Source organism: Bactrocera neohumeralis, unplaced genomic scaffold (genome assembly GCF_024586455.1).
Source record: "Bactrocera neohumeralis isolate Rockhampton unplaced genomic scaffold, APGP_CSIRO_Bneo_wtdbg2-racon-allhic-juicebox.fasta_v2 cluster11, whole genome shotgun sequence".
NCBI lineage: Eukaryota > Metazoa > Arthropoda > Insecta > Diptera > Tephritidae > Bactrocera > Bactrocera neohumeralis.
The window spans coordinates 661,448-683,411 of record NW_026089624.1 but is presented as its reverse complement, the minus strand read 5'-3'; the positions used below and the strand labels follow the sequence as shown (position 1 = coordinate 683,411).

At 34.0% G+C, this 21,964-nt stretch overlaps 3 protein-coding genes across 4 annotated transcripts in view; all 3 read left to right on the top strand.

Annotated features, from left to right (window-relative positions):
- The window catches only part of LOC126765699 (uncharacterized), a 460,036-nt gene that overhangs the window by 224,672 nt on the left and 213,400 nt on the right, over positions 1-21,964 (top strand). The gene's annotated exons all lie outside the window — the stretch shown is intronic.
- Positions 800-17,406, top strand: LOC126765839 (uncharacterized). Its single transcript, XM_050483524.1, has 2 exons — positions 800-1,173; positions 16,739-17,406. The coding sequence occupies exons 1-2, from the start codon at positions 800-802 to the stop codon at positions 17,208-17,210; spliced, it is 846 nt and encodes a 281-aa protein (XP_050339481.1). The 3' UTR covers positions 17,211-17,406.
- On the top strand, positions 17,416-21,079 carry LOC126765678 (uncharacterized). Its single transcript, XM_050483386.1, has 2 exons — positions 17,416-20,914; positions 20,993-21,079. The coding sequence occupies exon 1, from the start codon at positions 19,174-19,176 to the stop codon at positions 20,800-20,802; it is 1,629 nt and encodes a 542-aa protein (XP_050339343.1). The 5' UTR covers positions 17,416-19,173; the 3' UTR covers positions 20,803-20,914; positions 20,993-21,079.

Sequence of the window (21,964 nt, the reverse complement as noted above, 5' to 3'; positions counted from 1 at the left end):
AAAAAATATGAGAAATTGCTACACAGCTGTATTAAGGAATATGAAAAGAAATCGTTTTTTTGACAGTGATAAAAAAAAAGTTTTTTATAACATCAATATTATTATAGTAGGGGAGCCCAAGAGGGGATTTTTGCAGTTACTTAAGCGTGTCAGAAAACTTTATGGGGAGAAACATTGCACCTTTTTATGTACCCCTACCAAATATGAGCCCTTAATATGGAGGCGTGCGTTGGGGGGAGTTCGTCAGATTAGAGAAAAAAATCGATCCTTCGGGAAACTCGAGCGCTTAGGATTAAGAGATGGTAAATTAAATACATGAAGACGAGTGCATATTTCAATATTTTGACAGTTTGAGGGTGACTTAGAGAAATAGCAGGGTGACAAATTTGCAAAAAAAAGTCACCTTGAAATACTCGAGCGCGATAGATTTTTTTTCATTTTAAAGGTAATTCTGTCAGAATTCGAAAATCATATAATCTGACAGTTTCCGTGGGGCGATACAGGTAAAATCGTCGACAAAAGGTCAAGTGTACTGATCACCATAGCGTGGTTGTTGTTAGTAGATGCTTTTAATTTATTTGTATATATATAACATATATATGTGTCATATGTATCATATATGATACATGGTCGCTGTACACATGGTACAAGAAAATAATTATGTATCACATGTGATACATTGGACAGGGAACCTGTTAATTCGTTTTTTTTTTTGCTAACAAAGTCGTCGCCAAAGCAACGGGTAAGTGCCGCTATTTTTTTTGTTTTTATATCAATCTTTCTAACATTCATTGTAAAAATGAGTGACGTTAGTGACAAATGTGTTTTCTGTGGCGAAAAAATTTATGAAAAATTCAAAAAGTTTACTCCACAAACTCTAAATAAGTGTGTAACTGTTTTGGAGTATCGCAAAGCGAAGCCGGTTGTCAGGAAATCGAGCAACGCTTATGCTACTGTCGAACTGTCAGAAGAAACCTCATTGAACAATGGCTATCATACCCAGTGTTATAAGCTTTTTACAGCACTTAAAATACCATCTGATTTTGGAAGACAAATTCAAATTGGTACAGAAAGTGAGCAGGCACGTGTTAATGTACCAGAACTTTCTAGAGAGAGTCTCGAGATATCTACTCCTAGCACTTTCTTAATAGGGGCTGTTGATACAATAGACAAGTAAGTGTTAATGTAATAGATTATTTATTATATCGTATTACATTGTGATGTTGAAAAAAAAGTTATTCCTTTCAATTCTTATAATAACAAAAATGTTCTTATATATATATATATATAAATTATACTATATTTATATATTTATTTATTCTTATATTTATATTAACTTTATTATTTTACTATATGCTCCTTTCAATTCTTATAATAAAAAAAATCTAAAAGTGTAAAAAATTGATAACTGAATTGTTAAGATGTTTTCAATGCATAATACGTGGAAAATAGAAATACCACCAGTTCACATTACATGAACATATTCTTTATCTGTCATAAATATGTAACATGACACTTACGACCCATATGGTCCGTATTAAGTATCCGTAAGTAACATTATGTGTACTTTGCTAATACTGTCCGCCTTAGGTGGTCCAAAAATGTAACTCATAGATTGTAAGATATGTCCTACATATGTAACATATGTCCTACATATGTCCTATCTCAAGTGGATTGTAGATATACTTCCTAGAATGTAAGATTAATATTTGTATCTAGGCTTAAGCAAAATATTGTATTTAAGAAAATGTAATAAAGAAAACGAGGCAGTTGACCACAGGCAGTTGACCACAGTCAGTTGACCACAGGCAGTTGCTCACGGGCAGTTGCCCGTAGCTGCCCAAAAACTAAACGGAGTTTTTAATTGGCGATCCTGCCAGGAGATGAAATAATCTCTGGCGGACCAAAATGTAACAATAAATTTCGGCGGTAACCATTTAAGGGGACAAAAAATCCCCGTGTTACCGTTTGAAAAACAATCAAGTATCCTCAATTGAGGAGAAAAGTAAAAAAAAAGTTCAAAAAACGCTAAGTCCAAAAAGAGACACATAATCAAAAAAATCTCAGCCACTTAGAAAATTATTGAAAAAATTTCGAGTGTGTGTTTGTGCCTACTGCCAATCGAATGCGCCTCATCTATACGGATTACGAGCGAAAAACAAGCTAACGTACGCGTTACAACAATTGAAAAAATAAGTAAAATTGAGAAACAAAAAACTACAACAGTTTCACAAATAAAGTGATTTTAAAATGTGAATTGAAAAACCAAAAACTGAAAGTGAAAATTTTTGAAAATTTCAATCAAATAGAAGAAAGTGCGTGGATCTATAAACTATCCACATAAAAACAAATAAATAAAAAAATTCTGTAAATCAGAAATTTCACCAAAAAACTGATTTCATTTAAACTTCGCACACGGCCGCCAACGACGACCATTGCACAAACAACCGCCAAAATTCGACTTAAAAAGCAACAGCAACAGCAAAGTCAACAATAGCCGCAACAGTAGTAACAGCAGCAACAGCAGCAATATCAACAGTAACAACAGCAGCAGTAGAAGCAGCAACATAAAATTAGTTGTAAGTAAGGCTTATACATATGTATTTATTAATTAAATTAAGTATAAAAATTATTTATTGTGAGTATTAATTTGATTCATGAAACTCACAAATATATATATAAAAAAACAAACAAAACCGAAAAATAAATTTAAAGGAAAAAAATATAATTCTTTGGGAGCAGAGACTCCTGAAGTGCCTGCCGAAGATTTTTCCGGCAATATTTTATTAACAAAAAAAAAATATTTTGGGACAGAAAGGTCCTAAAACGCCAGCTGAAGATTCATACCAGCAGAGTAAAAAGAAGAATTATACAAAATATTGTAGAACGAAAATGTTCTACAACGCCAGCCGAAGTTCATACCGGCAAAATAAAACAAAAAAATAATGGAAAAATATATAAAATAAATATAAATATATATATGTAAATCAAAATATAAAAATTCAAAATTTATATTACTTTGAACAAAAAAGTCTTAAGGCACCAGCCGAAGAAAGTACCGGCAACACTAAAAATAAAAAAATACTTTAAAATTGTGGAAAAGTTCAACAACGCCAGCCGAAGATTTTACCGGTATAATAAAACAAAAAAGAATGGCGAAAAGCCAAATAGAATATAAAAATACTAAATTTAAAATACTTGGGACTAGAAAATCCTAAGACGCCAGTCGAAGATAATACCGACAATAAAATAAAAGAATATACTCCAAAAAAGGAGGTACTAATATTTTAAATAAATAATTTCAATAATTGGGGTACTCACAAGCCATCGTAAAGCATCGTAAAATCCTAAAATTATAAATTTTAGATAGATTTTAGATTTTTACACTTGCTTAAAAAAAAAAAATGTTGTTAGATTTCATACAAAAATGAGTTTACACATTTACAATTCTCAATGTTATGTTTTCGAATCGTTATAACTTATAACTTTATGCGACTTGAGAAAACCCTAAATGTAAAAGAAAAAATTGCTGAAATGTATTCAGGCAATAATACAATAAAATATGTCATATATAAAAATACTTCCATCAAAAAATAATTAGAAGTCAAAAATAATATAAAATGTATCGAAAGTATATTTAAGAGTCAAATTTAAATAAATTGTAAAATAAATTAAGATTTCAAAATAGTACTGTTCAAATTGATAAAATAGTCTATAGCCTCACGTACTACTATATATCCATTTGAATCGGGACGCTTCAATTTAGAGGTGGGGGAGTTAATACCACCAGTTCACATTACATGAACATATTCTTTATCTGTCATAAATATGTAACATGACACTTACGACCCATATGGTCCGTATTAAGTATCCGTAAGTAACATTATGTGTACTTTGCTAATACTGTCCGCCTTAGGTGGTCCAAAAATGTAACTCATAGATTGTAAGATATGTCCTACATATGTAACATATGTCCTACATATGTCCTATCTCAAGTGGATTGTAGATATACTTCCTAGAATGTAAGATTAATATTTGTATCTAGGCTTAAGCAAAATATTGTATTTAAGAAAATGTAATAAAGAAAACGAGGCAGTTGACCACAGGCAGTTGACCACAGTCAGTTGACCACAGGCAGTTGCTCACGGGCAGTTGCCCGTAGCTGCCCAAAAACTAAACGGAGTTTTTAATTTGCACCACATGCAGAGTGCATACACATATCTTAATACTAATCTACTGTACATACGGAAGTATGTACATATATCTTAAGCATAAATGTTCATAACGGCATACATACGTTTTTCTTATCCTTTAATAGTTTAGCAGGCTTATCTTCGCCAGTGTTGAGGCAGTACAAAGTAAATACATAAACAAACGCATAGAGATACATACATACATTTATATGCAATACGTATGCACTCAACAATTAACAAACAAAGATATGTATCGGGTGATTTTTTAAGAGCTTGATAACTTTAAAAAAAAAAAAACGCATAAAATTTGCAAAATCTCATCGGTTCTTTATTTGAAACGTTAGATTGGTTCATGACATTTACTTTTTGAAGATAATTTCATTTAAATGTTGACCGCGGCTGCGTCTTAGGTGGTCCATTCGGAAAGTCCAATTTTGGGCAACTTTTTCGAGCATTTCGGCCGAAATAGCCCGAATTTCTTCGGAAATGTTGTCTTCCAAAGCTGGAATAGTTGCTGGCTTATTTCTGTAGACTTTAGACTTGACGTAGCCCCACAAAAAATAGTCTAAAGGCGTTAAATCGCATGATCTTGGTGGCCAACTTACGGGTCCATTTCTTGAGATGAATTGTTCTCCGAAGTTTTCCCTCAAAATGGCCATAGAATCGCGAGCTGTGTGGCATGTAGCGCCATCTTGTTGAAACCACATGAGTCAACATTTAAATGAAATTATCTTCAAAAAGTAAATGTCATGAACTAATCTAACGTTTCAAATAAAGAACCGATGAGATTTTGCAAATTTTATGCGTTTTTTTTTTTAAAAAAGTTATCAAGCTCTTAAAAAATCACCTGATATATACTTACGATAACATATTGACCTAAGATATGCATTTAGGCAATTGAATACAAATGTGCATATGCACTTGAAAACAACCCCATACCATGTAGCATTGCAATGGGTATTTGTACATACATATTTATATTTAGGACTATGTTTTTATATTTTAGCGATAATGCATATAAATATTTGAAATATGATATCTGTTTCTACACAGATTTACAAAAATATCTCATTTACATTTGTAGCCGTTAAGAACTGTTCAGAAATCTGAACATACTGCCCACGTTGAAGTGTTTACACTTCAAAATAATTCAAGTATTTATAAATCTTGGGCATATTAATTACATTTTTCTTTACAAGATTTGCGGATCGAACTCGTAATAATTTTTCTAATATATTTCCAATTTTTATTGTATACAATTTAAATTTTTAATATTAATAATTAATTTCGTAAGATATATCTTCCTAGCGGAAATGAGTGCCTTAGTGCCTTGCTGAATTACAGTTGCGTTGTAGGACTAGTGTAACGATGACTGCACCAACAATTAATATAATTAGGTTGTCAGTATTCATGCCGTAATGCACCATATTATGCCATTCTAAGTCCAAGTGTTTCGAACTTAATCACGGGACTTTTCAGGTCGTATGCCCAATTTCTCCAAGTGTAAACTGGTGATCTCTTCGTCGAGTATTTTCGGCAACATATGCAAATCTATGTTGTATTTGTCAGCCTTGATCCACAATTCGATTTGTGCCACCACTTGATTTCTGAACGAGTTGAACATCTCAAGCTGGGATGACCGTGCGCGAAGCCCAAATTTACCAGACGTCCTTCGGTAAACAAAATAATAGTAAAACAAAATAATTACCATTGGATAGTGTATAACGATAGACTTGGAGTTTGATAATAATTTTCTCTTTGGCGTTGCATTCAAAAATGAAACAACGCAGAGGTTATACACAACTTTTGCCAATATCATATAACCAGCAACACAGCACACTTTGCCAGCAATCATCACATCGGTGGGCCGTTTTATACCATCAATTAACTACTCGCGATAACCAAAAGATTATAGAATGTACTCTTGCCACCGAGTCGTTGACGTTGATGGCTGGCGCACCGAGACGTCTCTCCTTCACCAATTTATATAAATTGTGTACATGGGTTGTAGATTCTTCGTTCAAATCCTTGACGCCCTTCGGGTATTGTGGGCACTTTTCATGCACTGAGTTGGTCAATTTACCACCATTATCGAAAATCAAGTTCACAAGCTGACCATCTGAGAACAGTAAGGTCAGTTCAATACTTCATAAGTATTCTTCATTCATCATCTTTTGAAGGGTAACACTGACCTAGTCTTCCTTTTATCCTCCTCCCCGTGAACGCGATGATGTCGTGAGGCTGTTCAATAAGTATTTGTTGTGCAGCTGCTGAATCATTGAGTTCACTTGTTGAGTATTTTAAATATTTCAGTGAATTTGGTATTTGCTGCCTTTCAACCAAATATTGAACTAGATCGATGTGGACAATTCTATCCCACGCTGTCCAAGTCAACCCAACCGGCACTCTTTTCAAAAAATACTCCAGAAATATATTTTTTAAATATATTATATCTAAACATTTACAACATAGTAAAACTATAAGTAAATTTAACAAAATAAATATAAGGTTATTCTTTTTCTTCTCTTTTAGCTCGAGTCGACCGCATCTCTTTTTATTAATTATTTGAATATTTTTTCTTCAGTAGGAAAAGGGTAAACAATGTGCATCGCTCTTTACGATGTGCCATGGCTTATCCTTACGTCCACATTTGCAATCTTGGCATAAAATGACGTTTTCAATTCATCCTTTCTTCCACTGCAATGGTGGAATATTTTGTTCTTTAAAAAATACAAATGTACCACTTTCAATATTTTCAAAAGAAACTTTGCATTTATTTCTTTTTCGTGGTTTATTATTTTTAAATTTTCTATCTTGAGAGATTAATCTTCCTTTTGTTTGTGAAGAAGAATCTCCTAAGTTTATATTTTTCTTTTCAAATTGAGAAGCTACAGTAAATTTACTATCTGCATTAAATTTTAAATTATTACGAAAGCATTTCTCGTACTTTGTTTCTTTTTTAGTTTTATTAAAATATCTTTCAAGGGATCTTAATTTCCCAAACTTTTTTCGTTGATAATTTAATTTTTTATCATATGTGTTACAACACCACAATGAGCTAATTTGGGGCTTATGTTGGTTGATCCGTATATCAACCACCCAAACACACTGTTCTGGAGTTTGTAATTCATATTTTCAACAGTTATTTTTTCTTCTTTTATTAAATCAAAAAATATGTCCGCACCTAAAAGTAAGTCAATCTTACCCGGAACATTAAATGAAGGGTCGGCCAGCTTTATATTTTCTGTGATTGTTTTAACTTTTATGTGTTCCGAGGACACATTGGACACAATCTTTTGTACAACAACGGTGTGTAAATTTGCTTCAAAATGATCTGTTAATGATTTTAAATGAAGATTAACTCTTTCATTTGCATTTGTTCTGTTTTGACCAACTCCTTCAATGGTCATAGATTCTGTTCTGGAAGGAAGTTTTAATTTATTTTTTAGTTCTTTGGTTATAAGGTGAACTTGAGACCCACTATCTAATAAAGCACGTGCCTTTATTACTCTTCCATCATGACCTTTTATACCAACAATTGCTGTGGTTAGCAGGACATTTTTAGAATCATTTTTTAATTTCTCATTTTTAGTATTTTTAATCACTGTCGTTTTTGCTTTAACGGATTTGTCTTTGTGGAGCCATAAATGATGGTTTCCTTGACATGTGAGGCAACTATCGCCTTTACAATCTTTTATATTGTGCCCTGTTTTAAGACATTTGGTGCATAATTTGTTTTTAATTACTGCATCCCATTTGTCTTGAGTAGACAGAGCTTTAAATTTATAACAATAAAATATATTGTGTGAATTATTACATCCCATTATGCATTTAAATTCTGCATTTTGAAATTTTGGTGATGTTTTTGAGACTTGTGCTGCTTCTAGTGCATTCCTTCATGGTTCAGAAACGATTGTAGTGAATTTAAGCTAGGTATTTCCTTAGGGTTTTTAAGGGAATTTTCATACCTAAGTCTTAAATTGTTGTCTAATTTTTGCACAAGCGTATAATTTAATAAAGCTTGCAACAAATTATCTGCAGACAAACTGAGACTTTCCAATGCTTGTGTACTTTCAGAAATTTTTTCTTGAAATTTTCGTACACTAAAAGCAGTCTCAGTCACTACTGGTGCATCTAAAATTTGTTTGAAATAAGTGTTTGCGAGTAACCTTCTATTCGTAAATTTTTCATTAAGAAGGTTCCAGGCAACTGAAAAATTTGTCGAGGTTGAAGGCAAATTTGCAATACAACTTGCAGCCGATCCTCTTAATTTTGTTTTTAAAATACACATTTTATATGTGTCTGAAACATTTTGAGAGACTACGAGTTGCTCAAACAATTCTTTAAAAGTTTGCCACTGAGCGTAATCTCCTGAAAAGATGGGAATGTCTACTTGAGGCAGCGTAAAATTAGTAGCATTTTTTTGCTAATGGATTTTAATTTAAGTTTGTAAAATCTATTTCTTAAATCATAGAATTTACTCGTTAACTCATCATTTTCGTGCTGGCTAATAAATTCAAGCACAGTATCACGAGTTTTTTCTATAAGTCTCTCTATACTGTCTAGAGAGACTATTTCGTTTAATTCGCAGTCTTCAATATTCTTTTCTAATTCTGTTAATAAGAATTGAAGCCTGCGAACTAAACCAGGATTTGGAAGGCATTCCATTTTCCTGGGAGCACTATTTTCTTTAATAATAGCGATCAATTCGCTTAACTTGGCGTGCGCTGTCAAATAAAGCGTGCCTACCGAACCTTCTACGTCATTTTTAAAATAATTATCTTTTTTTAATTTTTGGGATCTTTGGACAATTCTAAATGGTTTCGTTGAAAATCTGCCCATTTTTGTCCAAACTATCCAGAGTTTTTCCAAAATTTATTAAATCTTCATTTATATCCATACTCATGGACTTAAAATGAAGTTTTTGCAGTTCTTCTGCTAATTTTATTTGGTTCTCCATTTTCCCAAAAATAAAATAAACAATTGTATATGAATTATAAAAAAACAATGAAAGATGCTCTTACCTTGTTCAAATATGGATGTGGAATGTGTTGCTGTAAATTTGGTAATTTTTTTTTTAATATTATTATAATATATACATATAATAAATATATATTAATTTTTTTTTTCAACACTTTTTCACAAACACACTTTCACTTTCACTGTAGGATTTTGAAAACTTTTTTTTTATATATTATTATATTTTTTTTTTTACAGAATATTTCACTTTCACTCGCGTGTTTTTAAAAACTACGGGGTCACCAATGAATAAAATAAGACGCGTTTGGTTCGGATTTAAAAATGTACCCAGCTCCGGTTGCCCAGAGCACCTTTATTTATAAAATTCCTTATCCTAATTCATGTATGCACCACATGCAGAGTGCATACACATATCTTAATACTAATCTACTGTACATACGGAAGTATGTACATATATCTTAAGCATAAATGTTCATAACGGCATACATACGTTTTTCTTATCCTTTAATAGTTTAGCAGGCTTATCTTCGCCAGTGTTGAGGCAGTACAAAGTAAATATATAAACAAACGCATAGAGATACATACATACATTTATATGAGTTAATCTTTTGGTTAATTGAAAACCCAAAATATATAATTTTTCACGGAGCTGCATTCGGGCAGCGCTACGATATCTTTATTGAGTTTTACAACTGAAGTTAGCTTAACCGAATTACAATATTTATGCTTAATTCTAACTTTAATAATTATAGGTGGCGTGATTCTCTTCCACGAATCTTATGCTGCACAACAGGTAGTGCTGACGCTGACCATGCACTTTATGGTGCATTTCGGTCACACGTGCCGGAAGTTGTAAGTCGATACTTGAGTAAGAAGTGTTGTGTTAACTCTTCCCCTCTTAAATCGGTTGTCCCCAATCGGTGTTATTGTTGGGCTGCGATGTTGTAATTTGCAGGAACGGGCCTTTCTGCACGTTTGCAATAAATTCTGCTTCTGGGCTAGGCGAAATGTACATTTTTCGTTTTTCTTTGATAATAAAAAATAAAATTGCAGTAGTGACTACTATAATTAAAACAATTGAAATATCAGAACTTAAGCTAATTATTGAGGATACACTGTTTCCATTCTTTAGTAATTTAAAATTATTTTCATGCTGAAGCTGTTTTATGTACAATGCTTCCATCTTTATTTCTTTATTAATTTCGTTTGTGTCATTTATTTTGGTTATTACATTTGGTAATACAAATGTTTCAAATATCCTCAAGTTTACATTGAAATATGTTCTATTAGAAATCTTTATCTCACAATTTTCGAACCTTAATTAAAGTGTGCCTTTTTGGCTTATCTTTTGTTTATTACAATTTTGGGTTATATTTGAATTAAAATTCTTAAATACAAGGGTGCCTGGTAGCACTTCTATTACATCAGGTTTATTAAAATTTTCAAGCTTACAGCTCGCTTCTTTAAACATTAATATATTGCCTATACATGTGTCTTCAATTCTTATAATATTGTTTTCTAAATTATCCTTAATTTCTAATTGGTACATTTTATTGTCCTCGCCTACAAGGATTTCTAAATGGCTTAGTATCACTGATTTATTATTAATGTTTGGGATGGGTTCAAACTTTATTTTGGATAATGTATTCTGGGAATATTGAGGTATGAGGAGGGATAGGATGATTGTATTTTCCTGAAATAGTACGGCTGTTCTAATGTGGCTGTAACTTTCAAAATTGCTAATATGATTCAGTTCAGTAGGGGTTAGAATGTCCGTTGGCAAGATACCTAATTTAGTTGAAACAAGTAAGGAAGGGCTAAGTTCGGGTGTCACCGAACATTTTACACTCTCGCATGATAAAGTGATAATCGAGATTTCATTATCCGTCATTTACATATTTTTCAAATACCGTATTTTTGTAAAGTTTTATTCCGCTATCATCATTGGTTCCTAATGTACTATATATTATACAGAGAAGGCATCAGATGGAATTCAAAATAGCGTTATATTGGAAGAAGGCGTGGTTGTGAACCGATTTCACCTATATTTCGTACATGTCATCAGGGTGTTAAGAAAATATTATATACCGAATTTCATTGAAATCGGTGGAGTAGTTCCTGAGATATGGTTTTTGGTCCATAAGTGGGCGAGGCCACGCCCACTTTCAATTTTAAAAAAAGCCTGGGTGCAGCTTCCTTCTGCAATTTCTTCCGTAAAATTTAGTGTTTCTGACGTTTTTGTTAGTCCGTTAACGCACTTTTAGTGATTTTCAACATAACCTTTGTATGGGCGGCCATTTTTTAACTGTATATGGAAATGCCTGAAGAAAACGACTCTGTAGAGTTTGGTTGGCAAAGCTATAGTAGTTACCGAGATACGTACAAAAAACTTAGTAGGGGGCGGGGCCACGCCCACTTTTCCAAAAAAAATTACGTCCAAATATGCCCCTCCCTAATGCGATCCCTTGTGCCAAATTTCACTTTAATATCTTTATTTATGGCTTAGTTATGACACTTTATAGGTTTTCGGTTTCCGCCATTTTGTGGGCGTGGAAGTTGGCCGATTTTGCCCATCTTCGAACTTAACCTTCTTATGGAGCCAAGGAATACGTGTACCAAGTTTCATCATGATATCTCAATTTTTACTCAAGTTACAGCTTGCACGGACGGACGGACAGACGGACGGACGGACAGACAGACATCCGGATTTCGACTCTACTCGTCACCCTGATCACTTTGGTATATATAACCCTATATCTGACTCTTTTAGTTTTAGGACTTACAAACAACCGTTATGTGAACAAAACTATAATACTCTCCTTAGCAACATTGTTGCGAGAGTATAAAAATAATTTGTCCGATGTCATCTACGTGATTATGTAAAAGTGATATATCGTTGTTAACCTGGTAGGTGTGTTTAATGAATTGAATGTCGTCTTCCAAAGTCTTAATCCTATTCTGCGCTGTTTCTTTAAGTTCGTTTATGTAATTACTGACAATAATTTGCTGCTTGTTTATGGACCATATAACGTTGCTTATTTGTCCGGAAATAAGGTTGCTAAAGTATAATAGATTATTAATATTTTGTGCATCTGTTCTTTCGCTTTTATTCAATTATGTAAGTGCGTCGCTAATTTCTTTTTCGTTTGCGGCATAGCGTTCTTCCGCTTTGCTTAATGTCCTAGATAAAAATGCTATTGGTCTATCTGACTGAGACAATACTGCGCCTATGGCGAAGTTGGACGCATCCGTGGTCAGCTCAAATTCTTTGCTGTAATCCGGATACGTGAGGATGATATCCTCTGAGGTGAGGGAATTTTTTATTTTCATGAAAGCTTCTGTCGCTTCCTTATTCGAGTAGATTTATTCTTTGACGTACGACCGTCTTCCCCTCTTAAAAGAGATGTTAGGGGTTTTGCAAGTTTAGCGTAATCTCTAATAAAACGCCGGTAGTACCCTGACATGCCGAGGAATCTGCGAAGTTGTTTTAAATTTTGTGGTGGTGGAAAGTTTGAAATGGCTTCAACTTTTTTTGGGATGGTTCTTATGCCAAACCGGTGTGATTACATATCCTAAGAATTCTACTTCTTTTTTGAAAATTTACATTTTCCTAACTGTACTTTCATATTAGCGTTTTCTAATGTTTCAAACACTTTATATATATGTTTGAAGTGTTCCTCCTCTGTTTTGCTAAAAATAATTATATCGTCGATATACACGTAGCAACATTTCCCTATATGTTGTCTTAATATATCTTCTAATGCGCTTTGAAAAATGGATGGCGAATTTTTTTAGGCCAAATGGTAGTCGAGTAAATTCGTACTTCCCATTGTTGATAGAGAAAGCAGTTTTTCTATATCAGATTTTTTAGTGGAATCTGGTGAAACCAGGAATAAAGTCGATTACAGAAAATATTTTTTCTGTCCTAATTATGATAGTCATGATAATCATTAATTTCGGGAATAGGACATCTATCCGCAAGGTGTGTAGCTTTATTGAGCTTTTCGATAGTCTATGCCTACCTATGGCTTATTTCAGCAGAGTCCGCCTTTTTCAGGACCATCCATGCCGGAGAGCCATATGGAGACCTCGATGGTCGGATTATACCATCTTCTAATGATCTCTGTGTCTGGGGATTAAGACTTACTTGATTTTGTTTCATTTTCTTTAAAATATATTTTTTTCTTTTTTGATACTTGTATCATCTCTATAGAATCTCAGACACAATTGTCTCCTGATTATAGTAATCCTCAAGTGTGGCCTTCTTATCTTTTTCCTATATCGAAAAACTTCCTCCATGCATTTAATTTTAAGCTTATCTTCATTTAAATCCCTTTCTTTATTGTTAGTCCTATTGACTTCTACAAATCTTTCTAGATTTCTAACTACTCTGTCTACTTCGTTATAGTCCAAGTCAATTGGTAAAGCGTCCGTCATTTTGTTATTTATTATTGTCTGTACAAGCCCGTTATTATGTGTACAAAAAGGGAACTCTTCTTGGTATCTTTAAATTTCCTTTACAAACCTTCCCCCTGAATTAAACTAATTGGGTTTTCTTTTTATGACTTCCTAACAAAAATTTTCCTTATTTTATTCCAGATTTCCACTTTTAATCACTGTGTCTCCACTATATCTGAAGCTATACTAGCTATGAGCCTGGACAGGTCGTCCATACTCAATTGTGTATTTTGGGATGTCTGAGGGGTATTAGGTGACGAATTGGGGGGAAGGATTGGAGGGCGGATTAAATTATTGGGGTTCGCCATTTGTATATTTTGAATATTCTTAGTATAATAATACATTAATATTCTTAATATCGGGTGATTTTTTAAGAGCTTGATAACTTTTTAAAAAAAAAAAAAACGCATAAAATTTGCAAAATCTCATCGGTTCTTTATTTGAAACGTTAGATTGGTTCATGACATTTACTTTTTGAAGATAATTTCATTTAAATGTTGACCGCGGCTGCGTCTTTGGTGGTCCATTCGGAAAGTCCAATTTTGGGCAACTTTTTCGAGCATTTCGGCCGGAATAGCCCGAATTTCTTCGGAAATGTTGTCTTCCAAAGCTGGAATAGTTGCTGGCTTATTTCTGTAGACTTTAGACTTGACGTAGCCCCACAAAAATAGTCTAAAGGCGTTAAATCGCATGATCTTGGTGGCCAACTGCCCATGCATCCCGAAAAATGCACTGTTTGGTGTGGTTTGTACGCTGGTGGAATCATTGGACCGTATTTTTTCAAAGATGCTGTTGGACGCAACGTTACGGTGAATGGCGATCGCTATCGTTCGATGCTAACAAACTTTTTGTTGCCAAAAATGGAAGAACTGAACTTGGTTGACATGTGGTTTCAACAAGATGGCGCTACATGCCACACAGCTCGCGATTCTATGGCCATTTTGAGGGAAAACTTCGGAGAACAATTCATCTCAAGAAATGGACCCGTAAGTTGGCCACCAAGATCATGCGATTTAACGCCTTTAGACTATTTTTGTGGGGCTACGTCAAGTCTAAAGTCTACAGAAATAAGCCAGCAACTATTCCAGCTTTGGAAGACAACATTTCCGAAGAAATTCGGGCTATTCCGGCCGAAATGCTCGAAAAAGTTGCCCAAAATTGGACTTCCGAATGGACCACCTAAGACGCAGCCGCGGTCAACATTTAAATGAAATTATCTTCAAAAAGTAAATGTCATGAACCAATCTAACGTTTCAAATAAAGAACCGATGAGATTTTGCAAATTTTATGCGTTTTTTTTTTTAAAAAGTTATCAAACTCTTGGCTGCTTCCACTTACAGGATTGTTGAAGATTCTGTTGTCGCTGCTACCACCGATATTATTCCTATTAGCTGCTGTCCCGGATATCTCCACTTGCTGAACTGCAATTCGCTTGTTAAATATCTGCCTTGATTTTTTCCCTTGCCTGCAATATGCGTTGATTTTTGCTTCCACGAAATTTTGTTGCAATAAATTTAATTTACACTTTGGCGTATTTCGTTGCACGCACAAACGTATATTTTCATCAATATTTAATTCACGCACACCGCTTACTGCCTTTTTCAGCCGTGATTAATTGGTCGCTTTTTATTTTTATTTATATTTTTATTGTATTTTATTAATTTGTGTTTTGTATTGTTTTTGTAGTTTGCTAATAAAAATTTTTTTTATTATTATTTTTTATTAAAGATGAAATAATTTGTATCCCTGAACTTGCGTGTATTTTACGCTTAGCGAGTTGCAAGTCACCATACTCTATAATTTGTAATTCTAAGTTTTTTTTCCTAACTCTTTGCAGATTTAGTTTCTTAAGCGGTCTTCCGATATTTTTTAGTTTTCACACATCATTAGGTTTGTATTATTGCTTTGTTCGTTTAAGGACAGATATTTCTCACATTTTTTTTTGCACATTCACTTCTTATTTTATCCTTGATCGTTTAGGGATATTGTTTATATAGATTTTTCTTCTTTATTGTCCAACACTTTATTACAGTATTTTTTGTTATAAAATTTTTTTTTTTATATCCGCGATCTTAGGCCGACACGTAATGTCTCCTTTTTGCCTAAGCTACTAAGGAACCGACCGATCGACGCTTTTTGTTTTTAGCAAAGTAGCTTTACGCCTAACTTTTTCGCTAAGTTTTTACACTTTTACACGACTTTTCTTTTAGTACAAACAGCTTTACGCTTGCTTGCAATTCGCTCGGGCGCCAGTTAATCTTTTGGTTAATTGAAAACCAAAAAAATATAATTTTTCACGGAGCTGCATTCGGGCAGCGCTACCGCGTATCTTTATTGAGTTTTACAAACTGAAGTTAGCTTAACCGAATTACAATATTTATGCTTAATTCTAACTTTAATAATTATAGGTGGCGTGATTCTCTTCCACGAATCTTATGCTGCACAACAGGTAGTGCTGACGCTGATCATGCACTTTATGGTGCATTTCGGTCACACGTGCCGGAAGTTGTAAGTCGATACTTGAGTAAGAAGTGTTGTGTTAACTTATGCACTCAACAATTAACAAACAAAGATATGTATTTACTTACGATAACATATTGACCTAAGATATGCATTTAGGCAATTGAATACAAATGTGCATATGCACTTGAAAACAACCCCATACCATGTAGCATTGCAATGGGTATTTGTACATACATATTTATATTTAGGACTATGTTTTTATATTTTAGCGATAATGCATATAAATATTTGAAATATGATATCTGTTTCTACACAGATTTACAAAAATATCTCATTTACAATTGTAGACGTTAAGAACTGTTCAGAAATCTGAACAATGCCTTTTATTGTTTTTTGAAACTATCAATATTTTTATCGTAATTTCAAGATTGATATTCTTAATTAATGATTTAAATGTTTTGTTCATCATAAAAAAATATTTAGTAATTTTGGTGATCTTATTGATATTAATGGACAAACTATAAGAGACATTTTTGTAGAAAATTAAATTTAGTACGACTTTTATTGTCAAATATACACGATTTATCCATATTTTCAACATAACGCCAAATATTTAAAATCTTTATTTCTTTTCATTTTAAAAGTCTCACAATAATTTTAAGAGCGGGTCCATCAACCAACCCTGAACCGTACTCGGATGATTTTGATGATCCGTCAGATGCGGATGAGCAGATCACGAATGAAGATTTGCTATTAAGGGAGTGTTTTATTTGCAACAAATCATGGAAACGCCGTCTTGGCCGCACTGTGCCATTGGCGGTTAATAAAATACGGACAATTGAATTGTTAAAAAGTGCAGCTACAGAGCACAGCGACATTGAAATGTTGGAAAAAGTCAGTTCTTTCGCGGATACTTCTACAATTCCATATCATAAATGCTGTAAGGATCTTTACTTGCGAGAAGTTAACAAAAAAGCCGAAAGCGATTTCGTTAAAAAACGAAAGGCTTCGAATAGAGCTTACGAATTATTATGTGAAATGTTGGAAGAATACGTTGTGAAGAAAAACGAATGTCTGTTTTTTCATCACGTTAAAAAGGAATATCAGACTCCATAAGCAGCACTTCATTTTCAGATCGCCACTTAGAAAGTAAAATCATTGACACTTTCTCAAAGACCATCAAGATTATTTATGCTGAAAAAAGGAAATTTCTTGCTCCGATTTCAGCTGATATTGTGGCATACACTGATTTATTTAAAATCATGTCTATGAAAGAGACAATTCCCTCAGTTGCAGCACAACTTCGAGAAGAAATTTTAAATTGTACGACAACAAAACCGCCTGACGATTGCACTGCTGAAGATTTGATAAAAGGTGAATTAGATTATGTGCCAGAGCTATTAACCTGCTTCTTGGAAACAATCTACGGTGCTTCAAACCATAAAATCAAAACTTCCAAGCATATTACTTTGGGTCTTGCAGTCAAAAGCTTATGTAACAGCAAAAAAATAATAAACTTGCTGTCCAGATATGGGCACTGTTGTTCATATACTGCATTAGAAGAATTGGAGACTGAGTTAACTTTTTCAACGGCTAACAGTAATTACGTGTGCCCCGAAGACATTCTACGTCGTCCGGACTTAACTACGGCAGTTGCCTTCGATAACTTTGATCGCTTCGTTGAATGAAAAAGATACTCTTCATGACACGGTGGGTATAATTTTTCAAAACATTTCTCAAAATGAGGATACGATGTCTATAATAGCTTTAGCTGCTAATGAAATCGAAAATCTAGCTCCTAGTCAAACTGTATCCAGTAATACTTCAGAATCTACGCTTTCGACGTCGAGAAATCGAAAACGCAGAACTTTTCAAGAAATAACTTTCGAAATGCGCACTTTCACAAAAAAATTAAAAATAGCAACTTGGCATCAGCTTGACATTTCTGCACTCAACAAAGTTCCTGGAAGTTTAATTACATCAAAGCAATTGGATGTGATGTGGAAGTTGTTGCATAAGCTCAATGTACGTGATACTCCAATGTGGGTTGATATAATAGTAAAATTGTTATTGACAATTCACCTGTCCCAAAAATTTCGTATTTGACTCCCATAAACGAGTCTCCCACTAAGCATTCCACCGTTTTGAAAACTTTAGAATTGTGTCAAGAAGTTGCAAACGAATGTAATGCGCCATACATTCAGGTTACATACGATTTAGCAATAGCTCGAACAAGTTATTGCATTCAAACTCAAGAATCACCGAAGTTCGATAACATTTTTATTCACTTGGGGGCCTTCCATATCGAAATGGCTTTTTTTTAAAGCAGTTGGCACTTCTATTGATGAATGCGGACTCACTAATATCATGACAGAATCCGACCTAATTGCTGCAGAATCAGTTTCAGGTTTTATTACCGGAAAAAATTATAATAGGTGTAAAAGATTACACTTTATAATGGCGTTACCGCTGCAGATATTTCACTTTAATTCTTTTATGTTAAACACAAATTTCACTGTTGAAGATTCTGTAATTGAATATCTTACTGTCTTGTCGCAACTGGAATATAACTCGCCTCAAATACAGCATCCTGAAACACAAAATCTTCTCCAATTATATGATCAATATACAGCAGAAACATTACATGGCAAACACGGCAAAACGGCCCAATTTTATGCTATGTATATTGATTTCTTTAATCTTTACCATTTATTTATCAGAAGTATAAGAGTTGGAGACTTAAACCTGTACATTTATGTTCTTGGGAAAATTGTGAATTTATTTTTCTATTTTAATCAGCAAAATTACAGCCGGTGGCTAGTGTTTTATTTAAATCAACTTCAACACATCAGCGATACACATCCTGGCCTCCGAGAGGAAATTGCTAAAGGATCGATCGGTATTAGGAGAACCCAAAAACCTTTCTCACGGATCCCAGTTGATTTAACGTTGGAGAAAACTATCAATGGTGAAGCAGCACGTCGGCTCACAGGAATCGTGAATCTCACAAATTCTATTTCTGCCACGAAATCACGGAGCTCGAAATCGAATTATTTCGCACGTTTTAAAACGTGCAGGGATGAGTAACAATAGGGAAGACGTCGCAGCAGATCTACATCCAGATAGACTTAAAGAACATGAAAAACAAATCGAAGCTTTCATGCATAGCATCGAGCAGACCACAAATCCATTCACTTCCTCGATAGATAAAGATCAACTGTACAATATCTCTACTGGCCAGGCTACTACCCCACAAATTGCTAATTGCTTGCTAAACGTTGTTTCGTCTGGGATGTTTCTTCGCGATCAGTTTATAACGGAGTGTAATATGAATCCGGATAGATTTCACAAATCTCTAAAGAAAAATCCGATACTTACTTTTGCAAGTTCAAAGAAGAAGAAGATTATGAAGATTGGACAAAAAGTTCATGAGATCAAACTGCAGCGGGATTTATTCGGTAGATTATTAGCTCTATCTCTGATTACTAACTTGGATCTTGAAAAGGTACTGTGTTTTCCAATAACACCAGTCAAGTTATCACTATGCCATATAGATGGTTCTTTTAATAAGACTACAAAATCAGTACTAGTTCAAGAACTCGAAAAAAAAATTGAAAAAATGGATCAACCGCCACTTCAGATAGACTGTGTAATTGTAGATGGATTCTTCTTTTTAAACACCTTCCATCAAATACCGCTCAATTTTGGAGACTTATCAAAGAAAATTTTACAAACTCTTGTAAAAAATTCAGCAGATAATGTAGCCATTATATTTGATCGTTACTTCTTACCTTCGATCAAAGATTGTGAACATGCTCTCCGACGCAATGTAGATGACAAAGATTTTTATATTGCTGGTCCTCAACAAAGTAGAACTTCTGATTTCGCTAAAAATTTAAAAAACATAAAGTTTAAAGAAGCATTAGTAAAATTTTGTATCGAGCATTGGGCTGACCAGGAGATGAAATCGATAATTGGTAACAAGAAAATATTCCTAATTCATGATTTGTGTTACGTATACTCTGTTATTGATAATAAAGTATCACGCATGATTGATCATGGACTATCATGTCCCGATCATGAAGAAGCGGATACGAAAGCTGTATTTTTTGCTTGTCAAATGAAAGAAGACTCTACTGTTACCATTAGGACTTCCGATACAGACATCATTGTTATTATGTTAGCCAATATGGAACACATGAAGTCTTCGATAAAAGTCTGGTTTGATCTCGGAGTAGGTAATGCACGCCAATATATCGCCATTTCCACTCTTTTTGAGAAATTAGGCCCACTTGTGTCACAAGCACTACCAGCTCTGCATGCACTGACGAGATGTGATTACAACCCAGCTTTTTACATTTTAATGGGATTTATAACTATGCAAAAAGTATTTGCAAACTTGGGTTCTACAGATTATGATATTGAAGCATTATCTCCTACTGTAGAATCTTTCATCTGCCATTTGTACGGATTAAAAAAGCTATCTGATGTCAATAGTGCTAGAATGGAAATTTTTCATAAAACGTATAAGGTAACTGATACGTCTCAACCCTTCTCATTAAATGTGCGTAACTATGACGCTTGTAACTTACCACCCTGCCGATCAGAACTACAACAACATTTACTGCGAACAAAATATATTGCGTGTTGGTGGAGGAACGCGCACAATCGTATTCTTACGGAGTTGTCGCCAACAGATTACGGATGAAAAAACATGGCTAGAAAGTTGGAGCCGACCTGGTTTGTTGGAAACCAACTTCCTGAAGCGTACGAGGACATCGTCATAACACCTAATCTTTTAGAAGATACTTCTGATGCAGGTAAATCTTTTTTTGAAGACTATACTATCATAAAAGAAGTAAAAAATTGTAAAGTTTCAAATTTTTTCTTGGTTACAGAAGTGCAAAATGACGGGGAAGTTCAAGAAGTGGAAACCAACTTCGACGATGACTCGAATGACGAAAATTGACATGTGTTTTTTTTTTATTCTATTTTTTCTATTTTCATATAAATAAATTATTAAATTTTCTATACATATATATGTTAACACTGCTTTTATTACATCCTGTAACAAAAATAAGAACCAAACAGAATTCTTCCACTTTTAAATCGTCAGATTAATGATATGCCTCTATATAATTGTCATCATATCTTTTGGGAAGACTCTGACATCAAGTTCATCCCCCTGCATAAAAATCTGACGCGCTCGAGTATCTCAAGGTCACCTTTTTTTTACAAGTTTTAAAATCAATAAATGACTTTTGGCCACGTCGAAATAGTCAGAAATTTAAATGGCACACTTTTAAGAGGTTCATTAACATTCGCTTTGAAAAGCTGACACGCTCGAATAACTTTTTTTTTTTTTGAAGTTATACTTCTTATACGAGTTCGGAAAAGGTTGCGATAGATTCAGGCGCGCAACCTTGCTCAATATGAATCTACGCAACCTTGGTCTGCGAAGATGTTCGAGCAGCAAGCGAAGCGGTGAAAATCGGCGATCGTTTGTTCGTTTCTTTCGGCACAGCTCGGCTTTTCTACCAACAGCACAATATTGCCATGCTTATGCTGTTGTTGTTTTTGTAGAACAATGTTTCAATTTTTGGTTGGTGACATATTCAATTAAAAAATCAATTCTGTTGGGATTCGAACCTACGTACCTACGTGCTCGTCGTAACTTTTGAAGCGCTTACCACCTAGACCACCATTGTTGTTGTATCGCGTTGTCCTAATCATGGTTTGGTTATGCATGAAAGAAATATACAATGGATCGCCGATTGTTACCTCTTTCCTTGCTGCTGCTGCGCATATGTATGTCTGTATGCTTGTTCATTATTGAAGTTATACTGCTTTTTCTTTCCTTTGTCTTTCAT

What these genes read in the sequence shown, in the direction of transcription:
- LOC126765678 (XM_050483386.1), top strand. Translation starts at nt 19,174, where the DNA reads ATGAGTAACAATAGGGAAGACGTCGCAGCAGATCTACATCCAGATAGA.
- LOC126765839 (XM_050483524.1), top strand. Translation starts at nt 800, where the DNA reads ATGAGTGACGTTAGTGACAAATGTGTTTTCTGTGGCGAAAAAATTTAT. An exon ending in GCTGTTGATACAATAGACAA is followed by an intron (nt 1,174 to 16,738) that starts GTAAGTGTTAAT and finishes TCATTTTAAAAG; the next exon opens with TCTCACAATAATTTTAAGAG.